Source organism: Somniosus microcephalus, chromosome 16 (genome assembly GCF_052327205.1).
Source record: "Somniosus microcephalus isolate GS21.2 chromosome 16, FLI_Smic_1.0, whole genome shotgun sequence".
NCBI classification, from domain to species: Eukaryota; Metazoa; Chordata; class Chondrichthyes; order Squaliformes; family Somniosidae; genus Somniosus; species Somniosus microcephalus.
This window is the reverse complement of record NC_141002.1, coordinates 99715-119341: the sequence shown is the minus strand read 5'-3', so window position 1 is coordinate 119341 and position 19627 is coordinate 99715. Positions and strand designations below refer to the sequence as shown.

General features: G+C 46.0%; 1 protein-coding gene across 1 annotated transcript; it reads left to right on the top strand.

Moving 5' to 3' along the window:
* Nucleotides 1–196: 196 nt before the first annotated feature.
* LOC147105927 (H-2 class II histocompatibility antigen, A-D beta chain-like) lies at nucleotides 197–18628 on the top strand. The gene is made up of 8 exons (XM_086008538.1): nucleotides 197–403; nucleotides 12470–12742; nucleotides 13633–13905; nucleotides 14461–14574; nucleotides 15122–15151; nucleotides 15251–15349; nucleotides 17279–17308; nucleotides 18236–18628. Exons 1-7 carry the CDS (start codon nucleotides 322–324, stop codon nucleotides 17305–17307), a joined length of 900 nt encoding a protein of 299 aa, XP_085864664.1. The 5' UTR covers nucleotides 197–321; the 3' UTR covers nucleotide 17308; nucleotides 18236–18628.
* The last annotated feature ends 999 nt before the right edge of the window (nucleotides 18629–19627 follow it).

Here is a 19627-nt window from a genome sequence, read left to right as displayed (position 1 = left end):
GCCGTCCCACCAGTCACTTTTTATGACAACACTATCCCTTTAATAGAAACTATCCCTTTAATGGATGTTTTGAGAAAAGCACAAGGAAAAAGAAGAAAATTAATTGTCTGTCAAAGTGCAGTTACCAGATTAAGCAGATGTAATTGGAGTCTGCAATCTTTTGGTTTTTCTTGTTCCAGAAGCTTTGGTGGGTGGAGTCAGGAGACTCAATGCAAATGAATGTAGCGAAGGAATTCAAAGCAAGTCTCACCGGACGCCTCACTTCAATTACTTGCACCTTTAATACAGATTTGCTCGGAAATCCATTGCCTTCCTTTCAAGATGCCAGTTTTCTACAGATGGATGTTCGTGGCTGTTGTTGCCGCAGTGGTTTCTGTTCTGGATGTGGTGGGCGGTTGGAGCGGTAAGTGGGTTATTACCCTCACTCACGTTAACATTCTACCTGACTGCTGTTATAAGTGGAACACAGTGCGTATGTAAATCTGTGCTTTAGACATGGATTACTAACTGAAAATCTCCCGGTACTGGCTGCAAGCAATACTGGAGCGTCTTTTCGTTGGAACAAAGAAGGTCCAGAGGAGATCGAATGGAGGATGTTCAAAGTTCTGAGAGGTTTTGATAAAGTAAATCAGGAAAACTATTTCTACTGAATCAGCACACTTAGGATATAGAATGCCCTACCAGAAACTGGTGGAAGCAAAATAAATAAGTGTTTAAAAATGAAATGAATTAAAACTTGGTGAAAACAAAAGCGTTTGGGAAAAGAGCAGGGGAATGGGACAAAGGGGAGAAACCTGGCACAGGTGTGATGGGCTGAATGGCCTCCTGGGCTGTAAAATTCTGTAATTTTGTATTTCTAGGAATGTTGGAAATCTGAAATAAACAGAAAATGCTAGAAACACACAACAGGTGTGTCAGCATTTGAGAGAGACAGACAGATTAATGTTTTAAGTAGAGAGCCTTCATCAGAACGACGAGAAGAGGAGAACAGGTAGATATACTAACTACTAAGAGGCAGCTAATGGGTTTAATACCGAGAGACAGATTGTAAGTAGCGGGAGAGCTGGTGAATACTGGATGGTATATGATCTGCACCACAGACGCTACATTCTACACCAGAGCATCTGAAATGTCACAACATAGCAAGGTTCAGGATTAGGATCCAGAGTGACATCAGTAGGACAAAGACTAAGGTAGTAGATTGGAAAAGAGCAAATTATGAGGATATGAGAGTGGAACTAAAGAAGGTAAACAGAGAAAATATTGAAAAACAAAGAGACAGCAAAACAGTGGGAAATCTTTAAAAGGAAATCAATAGTGTTGAAGAGAAATGTATTCCAATAAAAGCCAAAAACGAGAAAGCTAATTATGGGGCACCATGGATGAATAAAGAACTGAAGGAAAAATTGAATCTGAAGGAAATGAGATACAAGAAGCACTTAGATACTAACGGAGAAGAGGACAAAAGGGAATACGAAGAACTTAATAAGTTAAAAAGTGAAAAAAGCCACCAGGAAGACAAAGAAAAATTACAAAATCAAATTATCAAGCAATATAAAAAGAAATAATAAAGTGTTGTATAGACACTTAAATAACAAAAGGAAAATTAAAGCAAGGATAGGGCCACGAAAGGATGAGCAAGATAAATGTATAGGTAATGACAGAGAAATGGCAGAAGTATTGACTATTTACAAAACCTCCGTTTTTACTAAAGAAGATAATGAAATAGACACTTCACCAGAGGATGAGCTTAAAACGTATATGAACACAGTTGGGATAGAAAGGGGGAATATAATTGACAAAGTAGCAAAACTAAAAGAGGATAAAACCCCAGGTCCGGATGATATGCACCCATGCATATGCAAGGAAACTAGGGAGGAGATAGCAGAGGCACTAGTTTATACACACAAAGGTTCCATAGAAGAGGGGGCAGTGCCAGAGGACTGGCGGACAGCTAATGTTGATCCTATATCCAAAATGGGAGATGGAACAAAACCTGGGAACTATAGACCAATCAGCTTAACGTCAGTGATAGGGAAGATACTGGAATCTGTACTAAAAGAAGTGACAGAAGAGCATCCAGAGACAGAAAATAGTCAGCGTGGATTCTGAAAGGAACTCTTTGAAGTGGTAACAGAAAGAGTAGACAAGGGTAATGCAGCAGATGTCATAGACTTGGATTTTCAAAAGGTCTTTGATAAGGTACCACACAGTAGGCGCATGACAAAGGTGAGGGCATGTGGAGTCGGGACAAATATCTGAATGGATAGCAAATTGGCTAAAAATAGAAAGTAGAGGTAAAGAGTAGTTATTCAGATTGGAGGAAGGTAGAAAGCGGTGTTCCAGAATGATCTGTGCTGGGGCCACTGTTATTCATAACTTACATTAATGACTTGGACTTAGGAATAGGTAACGCAATATCAAAACTTGCAGCTGATACTAAACTCGGTGGGGGGGGGGGTTGGGGGGCGCAGCAGGTATAGCTAACACTGAGGAAGAATGCAACACAATAAAAGACTTAGAAAACTTGCAGGCTGGGCAGTTAAGTAGAAAATAGATAAATGAGAGGCGATACACTTTGGTATGAAAAATAGTAACATCACCTACACCTTAGAGTCATAGGCCTAGAAATTGAGTGGGCTTTGCGCCCATTTTGCGGCGCTAGAGGTCATTGCGCTGGACTTACAGCCGGTTCAGAAATTCCCTGGGGCCCTACCATCGGCGGTAGACCGGTTGCGCTGCGCCGGCACCGATGACGTCATCGGTGTGCGCAGCGTCCCGGTTGCCGTGGTGACGGGCCCCAGCGCCGAAATTGAGTTGCGGCCGCCTCGCCCGTGGCAGCCGCAACTAAGACTCTGGCAACCGAGTCTTACAGGAGTTTGCACCGGCGCATTAAGGTCGCGCTGCGGCCGGCCGCTTTCCCGCCGGCCGCCTGCCCGCACCTCCCTCCCCGGACTCCTCCACCCCCCCCCCCCGCGGAACAGATGCTTCTGGGCTGCGAGCCCGGCACTTCCCCGAGGTGCCGGGCTCATTTTTGTGAAGATTTTACCGGCCAGCGGGCGGGTGCAGGCAGCTCCTCCTTAACTGAAGGAGGAGGCCTGCAATTCCCGAGCCTGCCGCACCGCATCGGGCGCCGCAGCGCCGGAATAGCGCCGCAATGCGGCAGGTAGCGCCCATTTTCAGGCGCAAACACCCTTCAGTAGCGCCGGCAGCCGTTTGGGCGCGGCGCTACTGAATTTTTGGCACGCGCAGGGGGACTTAGCGCCGGCGCTAACTTTCCGGCGCTAAAGCCCTGGCGCGGCGCCAACTGAATTTCTAGGCCAGGGTTGCCAGAGTCTTAGTTGCGGCTGCCACGGGCGAGGCGGCCGCAACTCAATTTCAGCGCTGGGGCCCGTCACCACGGCAACCGGGACGCTGCGCACACCGATGACGTCATCGGTGCCGGCGCAGCGCAACCGGTCTACCGCCGATGGTAGGGCCCCAGGGAATTTCTGAACCGGCTGTAAGTCCAGCGCAATGACCTCTAGCGCCGCAAAATGGGCGCAAAGCCCACTCAATTTCTAGGCCATAGAGTCATAGAGTTATACAGCACAGAAAGAGGCCCTTCAGCCTATCGTGTCTGCGCCGTCCATCAATCCCTGTCCAGTCTAATCCCATTTTCCAGCATTTGGTCCATAGCCTTGTATGCAATGGCATTTCAAGTGCTCATCCAAATGCTTCTTGAATGTTGTGAGGGTTCCTGCCTCTACCACCCTTTCAGGCAGTGAGTTCCAGATTCCAACCACCCTCTGGGTGAAAAAGTTCCTCCTCAAATCCCCTCTAAACCTCCTGCCCCTTACCTTGAATCTATGCCCCCTTGTTATTGACCCCCCTACTAAGGGGAAAAGTTCCTCTTTATCTACCCTATCTATGCCCCTCATCATTTTGTACACCTCAATCAGGTCCCCCCTCAGCCTTCTTTGCTCCAAGGAAAACAACCCCAGCCTGTTTAGTCTTTCTTCATAGCTGAGGCGCTCCATCCCAGGTAACATCCTGGTGAATCTTCTCTGCACCCTCTCCAAAGCAATCACATCCTTCCTATAGTGAGGCGACCAGAACTGCACACAGTACTCCAGCTGTGGCCTCACCAGCGTTTTGTACAGCTCCATCATAACCTCCCTGCTCTTATATTCTATGCCTCGGCTAATGAAGGCAAGTATCCCATATGCCTCTTTATCCACCTTATCTACCTGTTCCGCTGCCTTCAGGGATCTATGTACATGTACACCAAGGTCCCTCTGACCCTCTGTACTTCCTAGGGTCCTACCACTCATTGTGTATTCCCTTGCCTTATTTGTCCGTCCAAAATGCATCACCTCGCACTTTTCAGGGTTAAATTCCATTTGCCACTTTTCCGCCCATCTGACCAACCCGTTTATATCGTCCTGTAGCCTGAGGCTTCCCTCCTCGCAATTTACCACCCCACCAATTTTCGTGTCATCCGCGAACTTACTGATCATACCTTTTACATTCTCATCCAAATCATTTATGTAGATCACAAATAGCAAGGGACCCAGCACCGATCCCTGAGGTACCCCACTGGACACAGGCTTCCAGTCACAAAAGCAACCTTCGACCATCACCCTCTGCCTCCTGCCACTCAGCCAGTTTAGGATCCAACGCGCCAAGGCACCCTGGATCCCATGGGCTCTTACCTTCTTCACCAGTCTCCTATGCGGGACTTTGTCAAAAGCTTTGCTGAAGTCCATGTAAACCACATCCACAGCTTTTCCCTCATCCACACACCTAGTCACCCCCTCGAAAAATTCAATCAGATTTGTCAGACATGATTTACCCTTGACAAAGCCATGCTGACTATCCCCGATTAATCCTTGCCTCTCCAAGTGGAGACTAATTTTGTCCCTCAGAATTTTTTCCAATAATTTCCCTACCACAGATGTTAGGCTCACTGGCCTGTAATTCCCTGGTTTATCCCTGCTACCCTTCTTGTATAATGATACTACATTAGCTGTTCTCCAGTCCTCTGGTACATCCCCTGTGGCCAGAGAGGTTCTGAAAATTTGTGTCAGAGCCCTTGCAATCTCCTCCTTTGCCTCATACAGCAGCCTGGGATACATCTCGTCCGGGCCTGGGGATTTATCCACTTTTTGGCCTGCTAAAACCGCTAGTACCTCCTCCCTCTCGATGCTAATATGTTCAAGTATGTCACAGTCCCCTTGCCCAATTTCTATGTCTACATCGTCTTTCTCCATAGTGAACACAGATGCAAAAAATTCATTTAAAACCCCGCCTACATCATCTGGCTCTACACACAGATTGCCACTTTGGTCCCTAATGGGCCCTACCCTTTCCCTGGTTATCCTCTTGCCCTTAATATACTTATAAAACAGCTTAGGATTTTCCTTTATTTTGCTCGCCAGTGTTATTTCATGGCCCCTCCTCGCCCTCCTAATTTCTTTTTTAAATATGCCCCTGCACTTTTTATACTCCTCTAGGGCTTCCTCCGTCTTTAGTCTTTTGTAACTGCCAAAAGCCCCCCTTTTTTTCCTAATGCATTTTTGTATATCCCTTGTCATCCAAGGTTCCCTTTGCTTGTTGGTCCCACCCTTGACCTTTACAGGAACATGTTGGCGTTGTACTCTCTCTATTTCCCTTCTGAAAGTCTCCCACTGTTTTGATGTGGATTTTCCTATAAGTAGCTGCTCCCAGTCCACTTTGGCCAGATCCTGCCTTATCATATTAAAATCGGCCTTCCCCCAATTTAGAACCCTTATTTCCGGGCCGTCTTTGTCCTTTTCCATGACCACCTTAAATCTCACCGAATTATGGTCACTGTCGCCAAAATGCTCTCCTACTGACACTTCCACCACTTGCCCGGCTACATTCCCTAGAATTAGGTCCAGTACCGCCCCCTCTCTTGTAGGACTTTCTACATGTTGGCTCAAAAAGCTCTCCTGGATGCACTTTAAGAATTCTGCACCCTCTAAGCCTTTCACACTCTGACTATCCCAATTAATATTGGGGAAGTTGAAATCCCCCACTATTATTACCCTATTATTTTTGCACTTCTCTGAGATTTGCCGACATATCTGTTCCTCTATCTCCCCCTGACTGTTTGGGGGCCTATAGTACACTCCCCGCAAAGTGCTTGCCCCCTTTTTGTTTTTAAGTTCTACCCATATGGCCTCATTAGAGGAACCCGCTAATATATCATCCCTCCTTACAGCAGTAATTGACTCCTTAATTAATATTGCAACACCCCCTCCCCTTTTACACCCCCCTCTGTCTCGCCTGAAGATTCTATACCCCGGAATATTGAGCTGCCAGTCCTGACCCTCCCTCAACCATGTCTCCGTGATAGCAACAATATCGTACTCCCATGTGTTCAACAACAACTTCAGTTCATCCACCTTATTTGCAAGACTCCTTGCATTAAAATAAATGCCTTGCAGCCTTGCCATATTCCCTTTTGCCTTCACATATTTGCTCTGCCTTCCCAGCTGACTTGTTTTTTCCTCCGTATTTGGCTGTAAATCACCCCCTACTATAGCTCCACTCTGTATCCCATCCCCCTGCCAAGTTAGTTTAAACCCCCCCCAGCAGTGCTAGCAAACCTCCCCGCAAGGATATTGGTCCCCCTCTGGTTCAGGTGTAAACCGTCCGACTTGTACAAGTCCCACCTTTCCCAGAAGCAGACCCAGTGATCCAGGAAACTAAAGCCCTCCCCCCTGCACCATCCCTTTAGCCACGCATTCATCTGTTCTATCTTCCCATTCCTATACTCACTAGCACGTGGCACCGGGAGTAATCCAGAGATTACAACCTTTGAGGTCCTGCTCTTTAATCTTCCACCTAGCTCCCTAAATTCTTGCTGCAGGACCTCATCCCTCTTTTTACCTATGTCGTTGGTACCTATGTGGACCACGACCTCTGGCTGTTCACTCTCCCCCTCCAGAATGCCCTGCAGCCGCTCAGTGACATCCTTGACCCTGGCACCAGGGAGGCAACAAACCATCACGTCTACGGCCACAGAAACGCCTATCTGTTCCCCTTACTATAGAATCCCCTACCACTATTGCTCTCCCACTCTTTTTCCTCCCTTCCTGGGCAGCAGGAGCAGCCCCAGTGCCAGGAAGTTGGCTGCTGCTGCCTTCCCCTGGTGAGTCATCCCCCTCAACAGTATCCAAATCGGTATACCTGTTTCAGAAGGGAATGGTCACAGGGGTCTCCTGCACTACCTGCCTGCTTCTATTGCTCCGCCTGGTGGTCACCCATTTCCTTTCTTCCTGTGCAGCCCTTACCTGCGGTGTGACCAACTCACTAAACGTGTTATCCATGCCCCTCTCAGCATCGTGAATGCTCCACAACCCATCCACCCGCAGCTCCAGCGCCTCAATGCGGTCTGCTAGTAGCTGCAGCTGGATGCATTTCCGGCACACGTGGTCAACAGGGGCACCGGCAGTGTCCCTGAATTCCCACATAGAGCAAGAGGAGCATAACACGGGGCTGGGCTCTCCTGGCATGATTTACCCTTTAATTAATTTAAATTAATTCACTATCACCAATTAAAGATATCTCTAAGGCACTTGTATAGTCTACCTACAGTCCCTGCTACACCAGAAAAGACCCTAGTAACTATAAACTACAGAGTTAAAGTTTAAAAAAGAGAAATACTCACCAACCAATCACTTACCTGCTCCCTGGTGACGTCACACTTGGATTACTTTTTACCTCTCTCCTCTGCTGTTGATTTGATCGGGCCTCACCTCGCAACTGCCGCCGATTTTAAGCTCCGCCGGTCACTGCCCCCTCACAGGTCCGATGCTCTGATCAGGCCTCACCTCGCAACTGCCGCCGATTTTAAGCTCCGCCGGTCACTGCCCCCTCACAGGTCCGATGCTCTGATCGGGCCTCACCTCGCAACTGCCGCCGATTTTAAGCTCCGCCGGTCACTGCCCCCTCACAGGTCCGATGCTCTGATCGGGCCTCACCTCGCAACTGCGAAAATAAGAAACTGCATGGGGTAGAAGAGCAAAGGGATCGAGGGATACAGGTGAACAAATCATTAAAGCACCATCACAGGTCAGCAAAGCAATTAAAAATGCTAACAAAGCACTGGGATTTGTTTCTAGGGGTATAGAATTCAAAAATAGTGAAGTTATGTTAAATTTGTATAGAACCACTTGGAGTGCGGCACAGATTTAAAGTAATTGGTCGGAGGTTTAGAGGGGAGTTGAGAAGAACGTCTTTCACCCAGAGGGTGGTGGGGGTCTGGAACTCACTGCCTGAAAGGGTGGTCGAGGCAGAAACCCTCATCACATTTAAACAGTACTTGGATATGCACTTGAAGTGCCGTAACATACAGGGCTACGGACTAAGAGCTGGAAAGTGGGATTAGGCTGGATAGCTCTTTTTCGGCCGGCACAGACACGATGGGCCGAATGGCCTCCTTCTGTGCTGTAAATGTCTATGATTCTATGAGAGAAAAGGGAATAAATAGAAAGACATGCTGAAAGGCTGAGATGATGTAGATGGAATGGGAGGAGACCCGTGTGGAGTATAAACACCAGCACAGACTAGTTGCGCTGAATGGCCTGTTTCTGTGCTGTATATTCAATGTAATTCTCTCTATGTAAATGTCATTTTCCACAGCTGAAATGTTCCCAATCTGTCATTGAGAAGAACTCTCCCTTCCCACACAAGAATGGCAGGTCCCAACATCTTTACCTTCCATCTAACCAGCCTGTAGCGGATCATCTTCGAACACTGCCGCACATGCCCGATGGGCTGAATGGACTTCTGGACTGTAATTTCTATGAATCTAACAAAGTTCAAAACAAGAAAAGCTCATTCGGCCCTTAAAGACTCCATTGGACCCATGTCTGATTATTCTATCATGGGTTTGGTCCTCCTCCCCCACCTGTTGATCTCTACTTTAAGGAACAGAAACTGCCCCCCCCACCCCACCCCCACCCCGTCCCTTCCCTGAGAAATGAGCGGCGCTGTTAATATCTCTCTAACCCTCAGTAGGTAGCAATTTTACTTAAAGGTTCAGAGTGACCCTTGAATCAATTCCCTTCTCTGGAGTCTGTTCTAAACCTGCAATCCTGAGGAAGGCGCTTTATTCTGTAGATAGAACAGAAATGCCAGCCACAGTTTTCTGCTTACTTACTAGCCTGGAGCTGATAACTCATCTCCAACAGCCAGCGGGTAACGCTTATTGATCCATAAACCAGGCACAAGCATAACAAAAACCAGTCTTTAGAAAGGAGTGTTTGTTCACATGTTGTTGGCTTGGCTCAGTTGGTTTCACCCTCCCTTGAGTCAGAAGGTCATGAGTTCGAGCCCCCCTCCGTAGAAGTGCACAAAATCCAGGTTGACACTCCAATGCAGTACTGAGAGAGTGCCGCACTGCCAGAGGGCCATCCTTCTGATGAGACATTAACCTGAAGCCCTGTCTACCTGTTCAGATTGCGGATGTTAAAGATCGCATGGCATTATAAGATGAAGAGCAGGGAATTCTCCTGGTGCCCTGGCCAGCATTCCTTCCTCAACCAACACCCCAAACCCATTAACTGGTGGCTAACTGAGGAAGTTAAGGATGGTATCAAATTGAAAGAAAAGGCATACAATGTTGTGAAGATTAGTGGTAGGCCAGAGGATTGGGACATTTTTAGAAACCAGCAAAAGATGACTAAAAATTAAGAGGGAGAAGATAGATTATGAAAGTAAACTAGCAAAAAATATAAAAACAGACAGTAAGAGCTTCTACTATATAAAAGGGACGAGAATAGCTAAAGTAAACGTTGGTCCCTTAGAGGATGGGACTGGGGAATTAATAATGGGAAACAAGGAAATGGCAGAGACTTTGAACAAATATTTTGTATCAGTCTTCACGGTAGAAGACACTAAAAGCCTCCCAATAATAATTGATAATCAAGGGGCTATAGGGAAGGAGGAACTTAAAACAATGACCATCACTAGAGAAAAAGTACGAGGCAAACTAATGGGACTAAAGGTGGACAAGTCCCCTGGACCTGATGGCCTGCATCCTAGGGTCTTAAAAGAAGTGGCTGCAGAGATAGTGGATGCGTTGGTTGTAATCTACCAAAATTCCCTGGATTCTGGAGAGGTCCCAGCGGATTGGAAAACCACAAATGTAACTCCCCAATTCAAGAAAGGAAGGAGACAGAAAGCAGGAAACTATAGGCCAGTTAGCCTAACATCTGTCATTGGGAAAATGCTGGAATCAATTATTAAGGAAGTAATAGCAGGACATTTAGAAAATTATAATGCAATCAAGCAGAGTCAACATGGTTATATGAAAGGGAAATCGGGTTTGACAAATTTACTAGAGTTCGCTGAGGATGTAACAAGCAGGGTGGATAAGGAGGAACCAGTAGATGTAGTGTATTTGGATTTCCAGAAGGCATTTGATAAGGTGCCACATAAAAGGTTACTGCACAAGATAAGAGGTTGGTGGTAATATATTAGCATGGATAGAGGATTGGCTAACTAACAGAAAACAGAGAGTCGGGATAAATGGGTCATTTTCCGGTTGGCAAACTGTAACTAGTGGGGTGCCACAGGGATCAGTGCTGGGGCCCCAACTATTTACAATCTATATTAATGACTTGGATGAAGGGACAGAGTGTACTGTAGCCAAATTTGCTGAAGATACAAAGATAGGTGGGAAAGCAAGTTGTGAGGAGGACACAGAGTCTGCAAAGAGATATAGACAGGTTAAGTGAGTGGGCAACAATTTGGCAGATGGAGTATAGTGTGGGAAAATGTGATGTTATCCACTTAGGTAGGAAAAATAAAAAAGCAAAATATTATTTAAATGGGGAGAGATTACAGAATGCTGAGGTACAGTGGGATCTGGGGGTCCTCGTACATGAAACACAAAAAGTTAGCATGCAGGTACAGCAAGTAATTAGGAAGGCAAATGGAATGTTGGCCTTTATTGCAAAGGGGATGGAGTATAAAAGTAGGGAAGTCCTGCTACAACTGTACAGGGCGCTGGTGAGACCACACCTGGAGTACTGCGTACAGTTTTGGTCTCCTTATTTAAGGAGGGATATACTTGCATTGGAGGCAGTTCAGAGAAGGTTCACGAGGTCGATTCCTGAGATGAAGGGGTTGTCTTATGAAGAAAGGTTGAGCAGGCTGGGCCGATACTCATTGGAGTTTAGAAGAATGAGAGGTGATCTTATTGAAACATATAAGATTCTGAGGGGGTTGGACAGGGTAGATGCAGAGAGGATGTTTCCCCTCGTGGGGGAATCTAGAACTGGGGGCACAGTTTCAGGATAAGGGGTCGCCCATTTGAAACGAAGATGAGGAGGAATTTCTTCTCTCAGAGGGTCGTGAATCTTTGGAATTCTCTACCCCGGAGAGCTGTGGAGGCGGAGTCAGTGAATATATTCAAGGCGGAGATAGACAGATATATGAGCTACAGGGGAGTCAAGGGTTATGGGGAGCGGGCGGGAAAGTCGCGTCGAGGCCAAGATCAGATCAGATCAGATCTTATTGAATGTCAGGGCAGGCTCGAGGGGCCGAATGGCCTACGCCTGCTCCTATTTCTTATGTTCTTATCTCATTACTGTTTGTGAAACTCACTGTGCATGAAATGGCTGTCATATCTGCTTCCAGAACAGCAGCCTGAGTATTTCATTTCTTATCAATTATTGATTTAAATGTTATCTAATCAGAGCGGCCTACTGGCCTGTACTGAGCCCCATGCAGATCATCTGTGGCTGAAGTGCAGCTCTTTGTTTGGAGCCCGTCCACCTACTAAATCCTGATTATATGAGGTGAAGAATAACACAAAGGATCTGGTCAGCTGCAATAAATCTGGCAACCTTCACTTCAATATATTTTGCATGTACTCAGTTCTGAAGCAACTGGTCTGGAGCCTGACAAAGACCCAAAGTGCAGCAACACCACTGCTACTACAAGCTTGGCTTGATGAGGCAAAGAACCACTGCTGGTAACTGTATTAGGGAAGGAATATGAGAGGAAATAAGAGGCAAGGAGAAAGAAAAGGAATGAGATGAGGAGAGGATAAATCGGGAGACAGAGGATAAGAGAGAGACAGAATGAGACCAGGTGTATTTTGCAAATTCCTCAATAAATGGCTCAGTGACACCTCAAAATGGGCCCAACAGCAATTAGCCTCTAACTGACCCTAAGATGTGCCTAACAACAGTTAGATTTTGTGGCCTCAAAGGGACTCGGAAACTTGAACACAACTCCAGCATAGCAGCAGAATAATACACTGCATTACACCGTATAATGCTACTGTTGTATCATCTGACACACCAGGCGCAATGCCACAGGAGATCCACACTACTGATTTAAAAAAATGCTCAGGTCAGATCCTGATCCAAGGCCTGATGGCAGAATGAGCTGAATGTCCTTTATAGGTCCACCATTCTTGTAATGATCTGCTGTGATTTCCTTTCAGATATGCACTTATTTCATGTGCAGTGTGAATGCATCTATCGTGACGGTGGGCTGGCTGATATATCTTTGCAATATGCTTACGATGGTGCGACTATTATGTACTATGATGTGGGTATTAAAAGATACATTGCAGCTCAGTCTATTGCACAAGCTGAAGTGGACAGGCGGAACTCGGAACCAGATTACGTCGTGTCTGTTCCACGCCGTGTCGAGAGTGTCTGTGATGAAATTAAACAAGCAGCTATATCAAGCAAAATCACCCTGGAAAAAATGGGTAAGATAGTTCATATAAACAGCAACTTACACTTACATAACGCAGCAAAATGTCCCAAAGAACTTCACGTGGGTGGGTGGGTGGGGGGATTCTGACACCGCGCAGGGAGTGGGGGAGGAGATATGGACGAAGTAGATGATTTTGGGGAGAGATATAGTAAGGTAGAGGGTTTGGGAAGAAAGTCCTAGAAAGCAGGGGTGTGATGGTGAAAGGCTCTGCCATCGATGGAGGGGAGGACACAACGGTCCAGGCTCAGAGGTGTCAGCTGGGCCGTGAGGTAGGAGGAGGTTCCTGAGGTAGGGTGCAGTGTGGCTTTGGAAAGATTTACGTGCTTGAAATGAATAAGTTGCGCAATTACAGCCAACAGACAGAGGAGACTTTCATTCTATCATTCTGGAGCTGGATTCAAACCCACAGTAGAAGGAAAGTGCTTGAACCACTGCACCATCATTTCAGGAAAAGCCAGGCTTGTAGGAGTGCTTGAACTCCTAACGAAAGTACTGAGACTGAAACTAGCAGTTAACCAAACGTGGTTTAATGCACTAGTAAAAGTTACAAACAAAACCGCAGGAGAAACTCTATACAGGTCTGTACATCAACTGGTTCCTCGAGGACAGCGGGGGAACGCCTCTCCCCTCTGACGTCATGACATCATCACGTTTCCCGCCGTTGGGAACGCCACGTGACCTGCATGATGACATCATCGCGCTGGATCGCCATTTTACCGAACCCGCGCTGTTTATACAGAGCAAATACTTCAAGGTAACAAGCCCCTGTTAAAGGCAATGATATACTTTACTGCAAGAGTCTCTTGGTGGCTTGGCACAGGCTCAGAGTTTTTTCAACAGGGCTAATTATAACCTGCAATCCGTTCTTGTCTGTTTTCACAGCTCCTACATCCAGCAGAGCCTTTGTTCAGAGGAAAGCAGGCCAGAATGATTTGGTGTGTTTGGTGAAGAACTTCTTCCCCAATGACATCAAAGTGAGCTGGGTCAGAAATGGGGCAGTCACTGTCAACGGACCAGTGACAACTAACATTCTACCTCAAAGCAACGGGACGTTTCAAGTGAGAAGTATCCTCCGACTGAACAAAGATGCTGATGCTTCATACTCCTGTCAAGTGGAACACGAGGCCATCAGTGGGAAACTCACGGTACCTCTAGGTAAGGTTCGCTACTCGAGAAAGCTCAGGCAGGAAAAATCCATTAGACCCAACAAACCCATCCTGTTCTCAAAGATCAATCCTGCCTACTCACCATATCCCTCACTCTCTCCAGAAACACATCCAATCACCTTGTGACTCCACCCATTCCGTCTGCTATGTTATTCTTCCCTGCTAACCTATTCCACAACTTGATTATCCTTTGGGTGAAACCATTCCTCCTAACTTGTTAAAGTTTAACTAAGGGCCACCTGCTTTCTGTCCAATGAAATAATGTGAGGTCTGCATTAGTGGAAAGTTGACCTCCCTCAAAGTGGAGGCACCTCCCCAGTCAGTAATGGAAATTGAAAAAATAATCCACTTCCTTCACTGTGTCTCTCAAACTTCTACCATATCTCCAACTCACTGTCAGCAATGCCACGAGCCAGTTACTAGTAACGCTCAGGTAGCTTTTCCATGTACGTAACCGGACGGGTGTGGAGAACGTCCTGTTGTTAGATTATAAAACACAAAGTAAAACTGGAAATCACCAGACTCCCAACTGTCCTTTCCTCAGAACAGAACAGGAACACTGCAAATGAAGCTTTGATCATCATCGGAGCCATGCTGGGGATACTGGGAATAGGTGCTGCTGTGGTGACTGGAATTCTGTATTGCTGTGTCTTAAATCGTAAGCTATTACACAAATGACAAACTATCGTTAATGTTCCAGATTATATTGGGAGCCAGTACCTGCACTATGCTTTGCACAGACTTTAGCAAAGGGCCCAAATATTTTGACCTCCTCCATACATTTGGTGTGTTTTAAAAAATGGGGGTTTCAATATGTAAAGAGAACTATGGATATAATTGATCATTGCAGGACAAGGAATGTGCTAACTAAAGGAAATGGTCAGAGTTAGACATGTCTGTGTATATATCAGAGAACCTCACGTTCTCCGTTTTAATGGGGCTATTGGAGAAAAGGTAAAATAAAAGGAGTCTTTAAAGAGATAAACTTTGAAATTAATGTTTGAGATATTGTGGTGCAAAAGTTTAACCAGTTTAAATGATAATCCTTGTCCACTGAGGGTGTGTGTGTGTGAGAGAGAGGGGGGAAGCTGAGGAAGAGACAGAAAACACAGGTGAAATAAAATAGAAAGTGGGAGGGAACATTTAGATATACATCACTTCCAGGGGCTAATGTCAAACTGTTAACCCTTCTGTTTCTCATACAGGTTGCAACCAGTTCAAGTTTCAACCAACAGGTGAGATAAACAGTCCTTTACTCTGAATAATTTTGGCCTCATTTTGTGGTGGGTAATATTTAATGTGGTAGTACAATTTGGTGATTTTTCTCTTTCTAGCAAAGTTCACTAATCGGGCAGGGCCATGCCGATCGAATCCATGCAAAGCCAGCACACGGTCCAGTACCTCCAACACCTCCAATTCCAGCATCTCTTCAGGTAACAGCAGTTTTGTAACCCAGTCAACAATCAAAACCATAAGAACATAAGAAATAGGAGCAGGAGTAGGCCATTCAGCCCTTCGAGCCTGCTCTGTCATTCAATGAGATCATGGCTGATCATCTACCTCAACTCCACTTTCCTGCATTATCCCCATATCCTCGATTCCCTTAATATCCAAAAATCTATCAATCTCTGCCTTGAATATACTCAACGACTGAGCCTCCACAGCCCTCTGGGGTAGAGAATTCCAAAGATTCACATCCCTTTGAGTGAAGAAATTTCTCCTGATCTTATTCCTAAACGGCTGACCCCTTATTCTGAGACTGTGACCCCTGGCTCTAGGCTCCCCAGCCAGGGGAAACATCCTCCCAGAATCTACCCTGTCAAGCCCCTTAAGAACTTTATACGTTTCAATGAGATCACCTCTCATTCTTCTGAACTCTAGGGAATATAGGCCTAGTCTACTCAATCTCTCCTCATGGGACAATCCCCCATCCCAGGGATCATTCTGGTGAACCTTCGTTGCACTCCCTCTATGGCAAGTGTATCCTTCCTTAGGTAACTGTACACAATACTCCAGGTGTGGTCTCACCAGGGCCCTATATAATTGCAGGGAGACGTCCTTACTCTTATACTCAGATCCTCTTGTAATAAAGGCCAACATACCATTTGCTTTCCTAATTGCTTGCTGTACCTGCATGTTAACTTTCAGTGATTCGTGTACAAGGACACCCAGGTCCCTCTGAACACCAACATTTCCCAATCACTCACCATTTAAAAAATACTCTGCTTTTCTATTTTTCCTACCAAAGTGGCTAACTTCACATTTGTTCACATTATATTCCGTGTGCCATGTTCTTGCCCACTCACTTAACCTGTCTATATCCCTTTGCAGCCCCTTTGCATCCTCCTCACAACTTACATTCCAACTTAGTTTTGTATTGTCAGCAAACTTGGATACATTACACTTGGTCCCTTCACCCAATTCATTGATATAGATTGTGAATAGCTGAGACCCAAGCACTGATCCTTGCGGTACCCCACTAGTTACAGCCTGCCAACCTGAAAATGACCCGTTTATCCCTACTCTCTGTTTTTTGTCCGTGAACCAATCCTCAAACCAAGCTAATATATTACCGCCAACCCCATGAGCCCTAATTTTGTGTAATAACCTCTTGTGCGGTACCTTATCGAATGCTTTCTGAAAATCCAAATGCACTACAGTCATCTCAGCAACGTGATCTTACCCAAGAACAACAGAGCTTGATCCTCCTCCCCACGGTCACTCAGATCAGGAATAACAGAGCTTGATCCTCCTCCCCACGGTCACTCAGACCAGGAGTAACAGAGCTTGATCTTCCTCCCCACGGTCACTCAGACCAGGAATAACAGAGCTTGATCCTCCTCCCCACGGTCACTCAGACCAGGAATAACAGAGCTTGATCCTCCTCCCCACGGTCACTCAGACCAGGAAGGTCCCACGTTTGATCGCTGGGCCTGTGCTGAGATACTTCATCTCAGCTGCTCTGAGGTAGGGGTGCAACAATTGGCCTCAGTTCCTTGGGCTGGGGGGGAAGAAATCAATAAACATCCCTGCTCCTGGTCACTATCCGATGATTCCTGCTGGAAAGAGCACGTGTGTAGACATTAATATCAGGATCAGGCCGTGAAACCCACCCCACCAACTGTTGACACTCACTGTCCAGTCACACATGACAACTGGCTCCTAGCATGGGCAACCAGGGATCCAGTGGCTGTGGGACTGAAATTAAACAAGGAGACATTATCAGGAGGGAAGGGGAGAGGTTGGTGAGAGAAAAAATATTCTTTGTATCTATGAGCTTTTTGAAGTACGTTTTCCTGGTTTGTAACCCAGGACGACAGATTCTGAATAAATGAACTTACATTTTATTATCTTCTTTTCAGCTGATGGTTTGACTAAATCCTCTGCATAAGGTAAAAGTTCTGTCAAATATATTCAGTGTTTCTGCAGTGATGCTTGTAACTGGGAGAAGTGCCTCTGTGCCGTCTGTGAGGGATTCATCCGTCACCTGAACAGGCAGAAGGACGCAGCTCTTTTCTGAGCAATAAGCATTGGTTGAATAAAATCTCAAAAGGATTTAGTGCAGAACCTTCCTCTATATAATAAAGAATGTCACTGTATCGATGCAGTAATTCAGTCTCGAGTTATTTGCTCTGGATTTCCTAAAGGAACATTACTGTGCTATCAGCTTGGCTCAGTTGGTAACATTTATGTGATGAAATATTCCATTCATCACTCATCAGTATTTCTCTGCCTGTGACTGTGGTTGGTTTCAGTTTCATTTCCATTGTATTGTACTATGTGTAGGGCTCCGCCCATACCTGGCTCCTATGTAAGCTGGCCCAGCCTGCAGCACATCCAGTACGGCAGACCTCTGGATGGAAGATACATTCTCCTCTGTGTGTTATCTTCTAAGTCAATAAAAGCCTTGTTTTGTTTCGCTAACATCGAGTCTCGGATTTATTGAGGCACATCAATTTACATCTCTGACTTAGAAAGCTGTGGGCTCAGAACTTAAGAACATGAACTAGGCTGAGACTCAAGTGCAGTATTGAGGGAGTGCTGCACTGGCTTTTGAATGAGATGTTAACCTGAGGCCACGTCTGTCTATTCAGTTCGATGTTAAAGATCCCACGGTGTTGTTAAAAAGAGCAGAGAGTTCTCTCAGTGCCCGAGCCAATATTACTCCCTCAACCACACCTTCAATGGCTGCAATTTGCTTACATAAGTCACTTCAAACTAATTCATTATGAAGTACTTTGGGATATTTGAGAGACATGATAAAGTGTTATATCAATGCAAGTATTTACTCCTTAATCTCATTCGTGTTTCCTTCGTAGAATGCAAGGAGATGCAGAAGATGAAAGGCCCTGGTGAAGTTTGAGGAGTTTTATTTCCATGTCTCCGCCTGTATTTGCTGTTTATTCTGATCAAAGCATTTGCTGTCATTGTAGATCAGTTCCTCAGTGGCCTGTTTGTGTATTTTTTCACTGGGATTGGGATCAATCACACACATTGTTCTGTGAAATGTCAGTAGATTTATTGATGACTCTCACCATTTACCCAGAATATGTTCATGAAACAATGGGGTCAGTTTATTAGACCCATTTAATTACATGCGAGTGAAAGCTGGACCATTGTAGTTGTGAATATTTCATCTTATACCATTACCTACAATGTAAACTACTGTATTTGTTCTTAAACTGGTTAAAATTAAAGCATGTAACCTAAAATTCAGAATCTCCGGCATTTAATAAAAATACATGGGCCTAGAAATCAGATTGCTCCTGAATCGGGTGTGATCAGGATGCAGCGCACTGTGCACACACCTAAAGAGAGTGGTGGCAGGACCACGGGAAATTGGTCCGCGGCCTCATTAGTATAGGACCAACGAGCTTCGCGTTCAGTCGTGGCCCCAGAAGCAGCTCACCAGTCGCTGGGGGAATGAGATCGGCCGGCCGAGACCAGCAGGTAATTCCGGCGGGGAGGGGGGGGGGGGGGGGGGGGAGATGGTGAACGGTGACTGGCAGTGCCCCACAGTTGTAATGTGGAGCCAGGCGATGACTCGTGCTCCTCCCGACTCCACATTCAGGTAATTAATACATTTCTTACTATTTTGATGGCAGCTTCCAGTGGTGCCTGTAAAAGACCACTGTGTGCCTGAGAAAACTGACTGCAACAGGCAAAGCGTATAATGCGATCAGTCAAGAACCAATTAAGGTCTGAAACATGCGTTAAGCCCCCGACTTGCAGAGGCAATGGGCCCAACTACTGTTCCGGGTGGGTGCCCTAATTAACATGGCATGCGGCGCAATTCCAGTGCGGACGGAGGTGTGCACGCCACAACACATTGTTTCGTCTGATAAACGTGTGCTGTGCAAACAAATAAAGTGCTTTACAAAGAGTGACAGGACGGCAAGCAGCAGAGTTCAGGGAGGGGTCAAAGGTGCAGCCACCTCCCCTAAATCTCCGATTCATTCCATCCCATTCCCTAGCACTCAAGCCGAGCTGATGGTGTCCAGCCTTGGTGTCCTGTTTAACTCTAAGCTAATCTTCAATCGCTACACCCTGTCCATTACCAAGATCGTGATCAGGAGGCCAGCGAGGAGATCCCCAGAGACTGGAACACATAATCTAGGCTGACACTTCAGTGCAGTACTGAGGGAGTGCTGCACTGTCAGAGGTGCCGTCTTTTGGATGAGACGCTAAACCGAGGCCCTGTAAGCCCTCTA

Bases quoted from the DNA above. Each gene is read 5' to 3' on its own strand.
- LOC147105927 (XM_086008538.1), top strand. From the start codon at position 322: ATGCCAGTTTTCTACAGATGGATGTTCGTGGCTGTTGTTGCCGCAGTG. The intron at 12,743-13,632 runs GTAAGATAGTTC...CTGTTTTCACAG, and splicing joins AATCACCCTGGAAAAAATGG to CTCCTACATCCAGCAGAGCC. The intron at 15,152-15,250 runs GTGAGATAAACA...TTCTCTTTCTAG, and splicing joins GTTCAAGTTTCAACCAACAG to CAAAGTTCACTAATCGGGCA.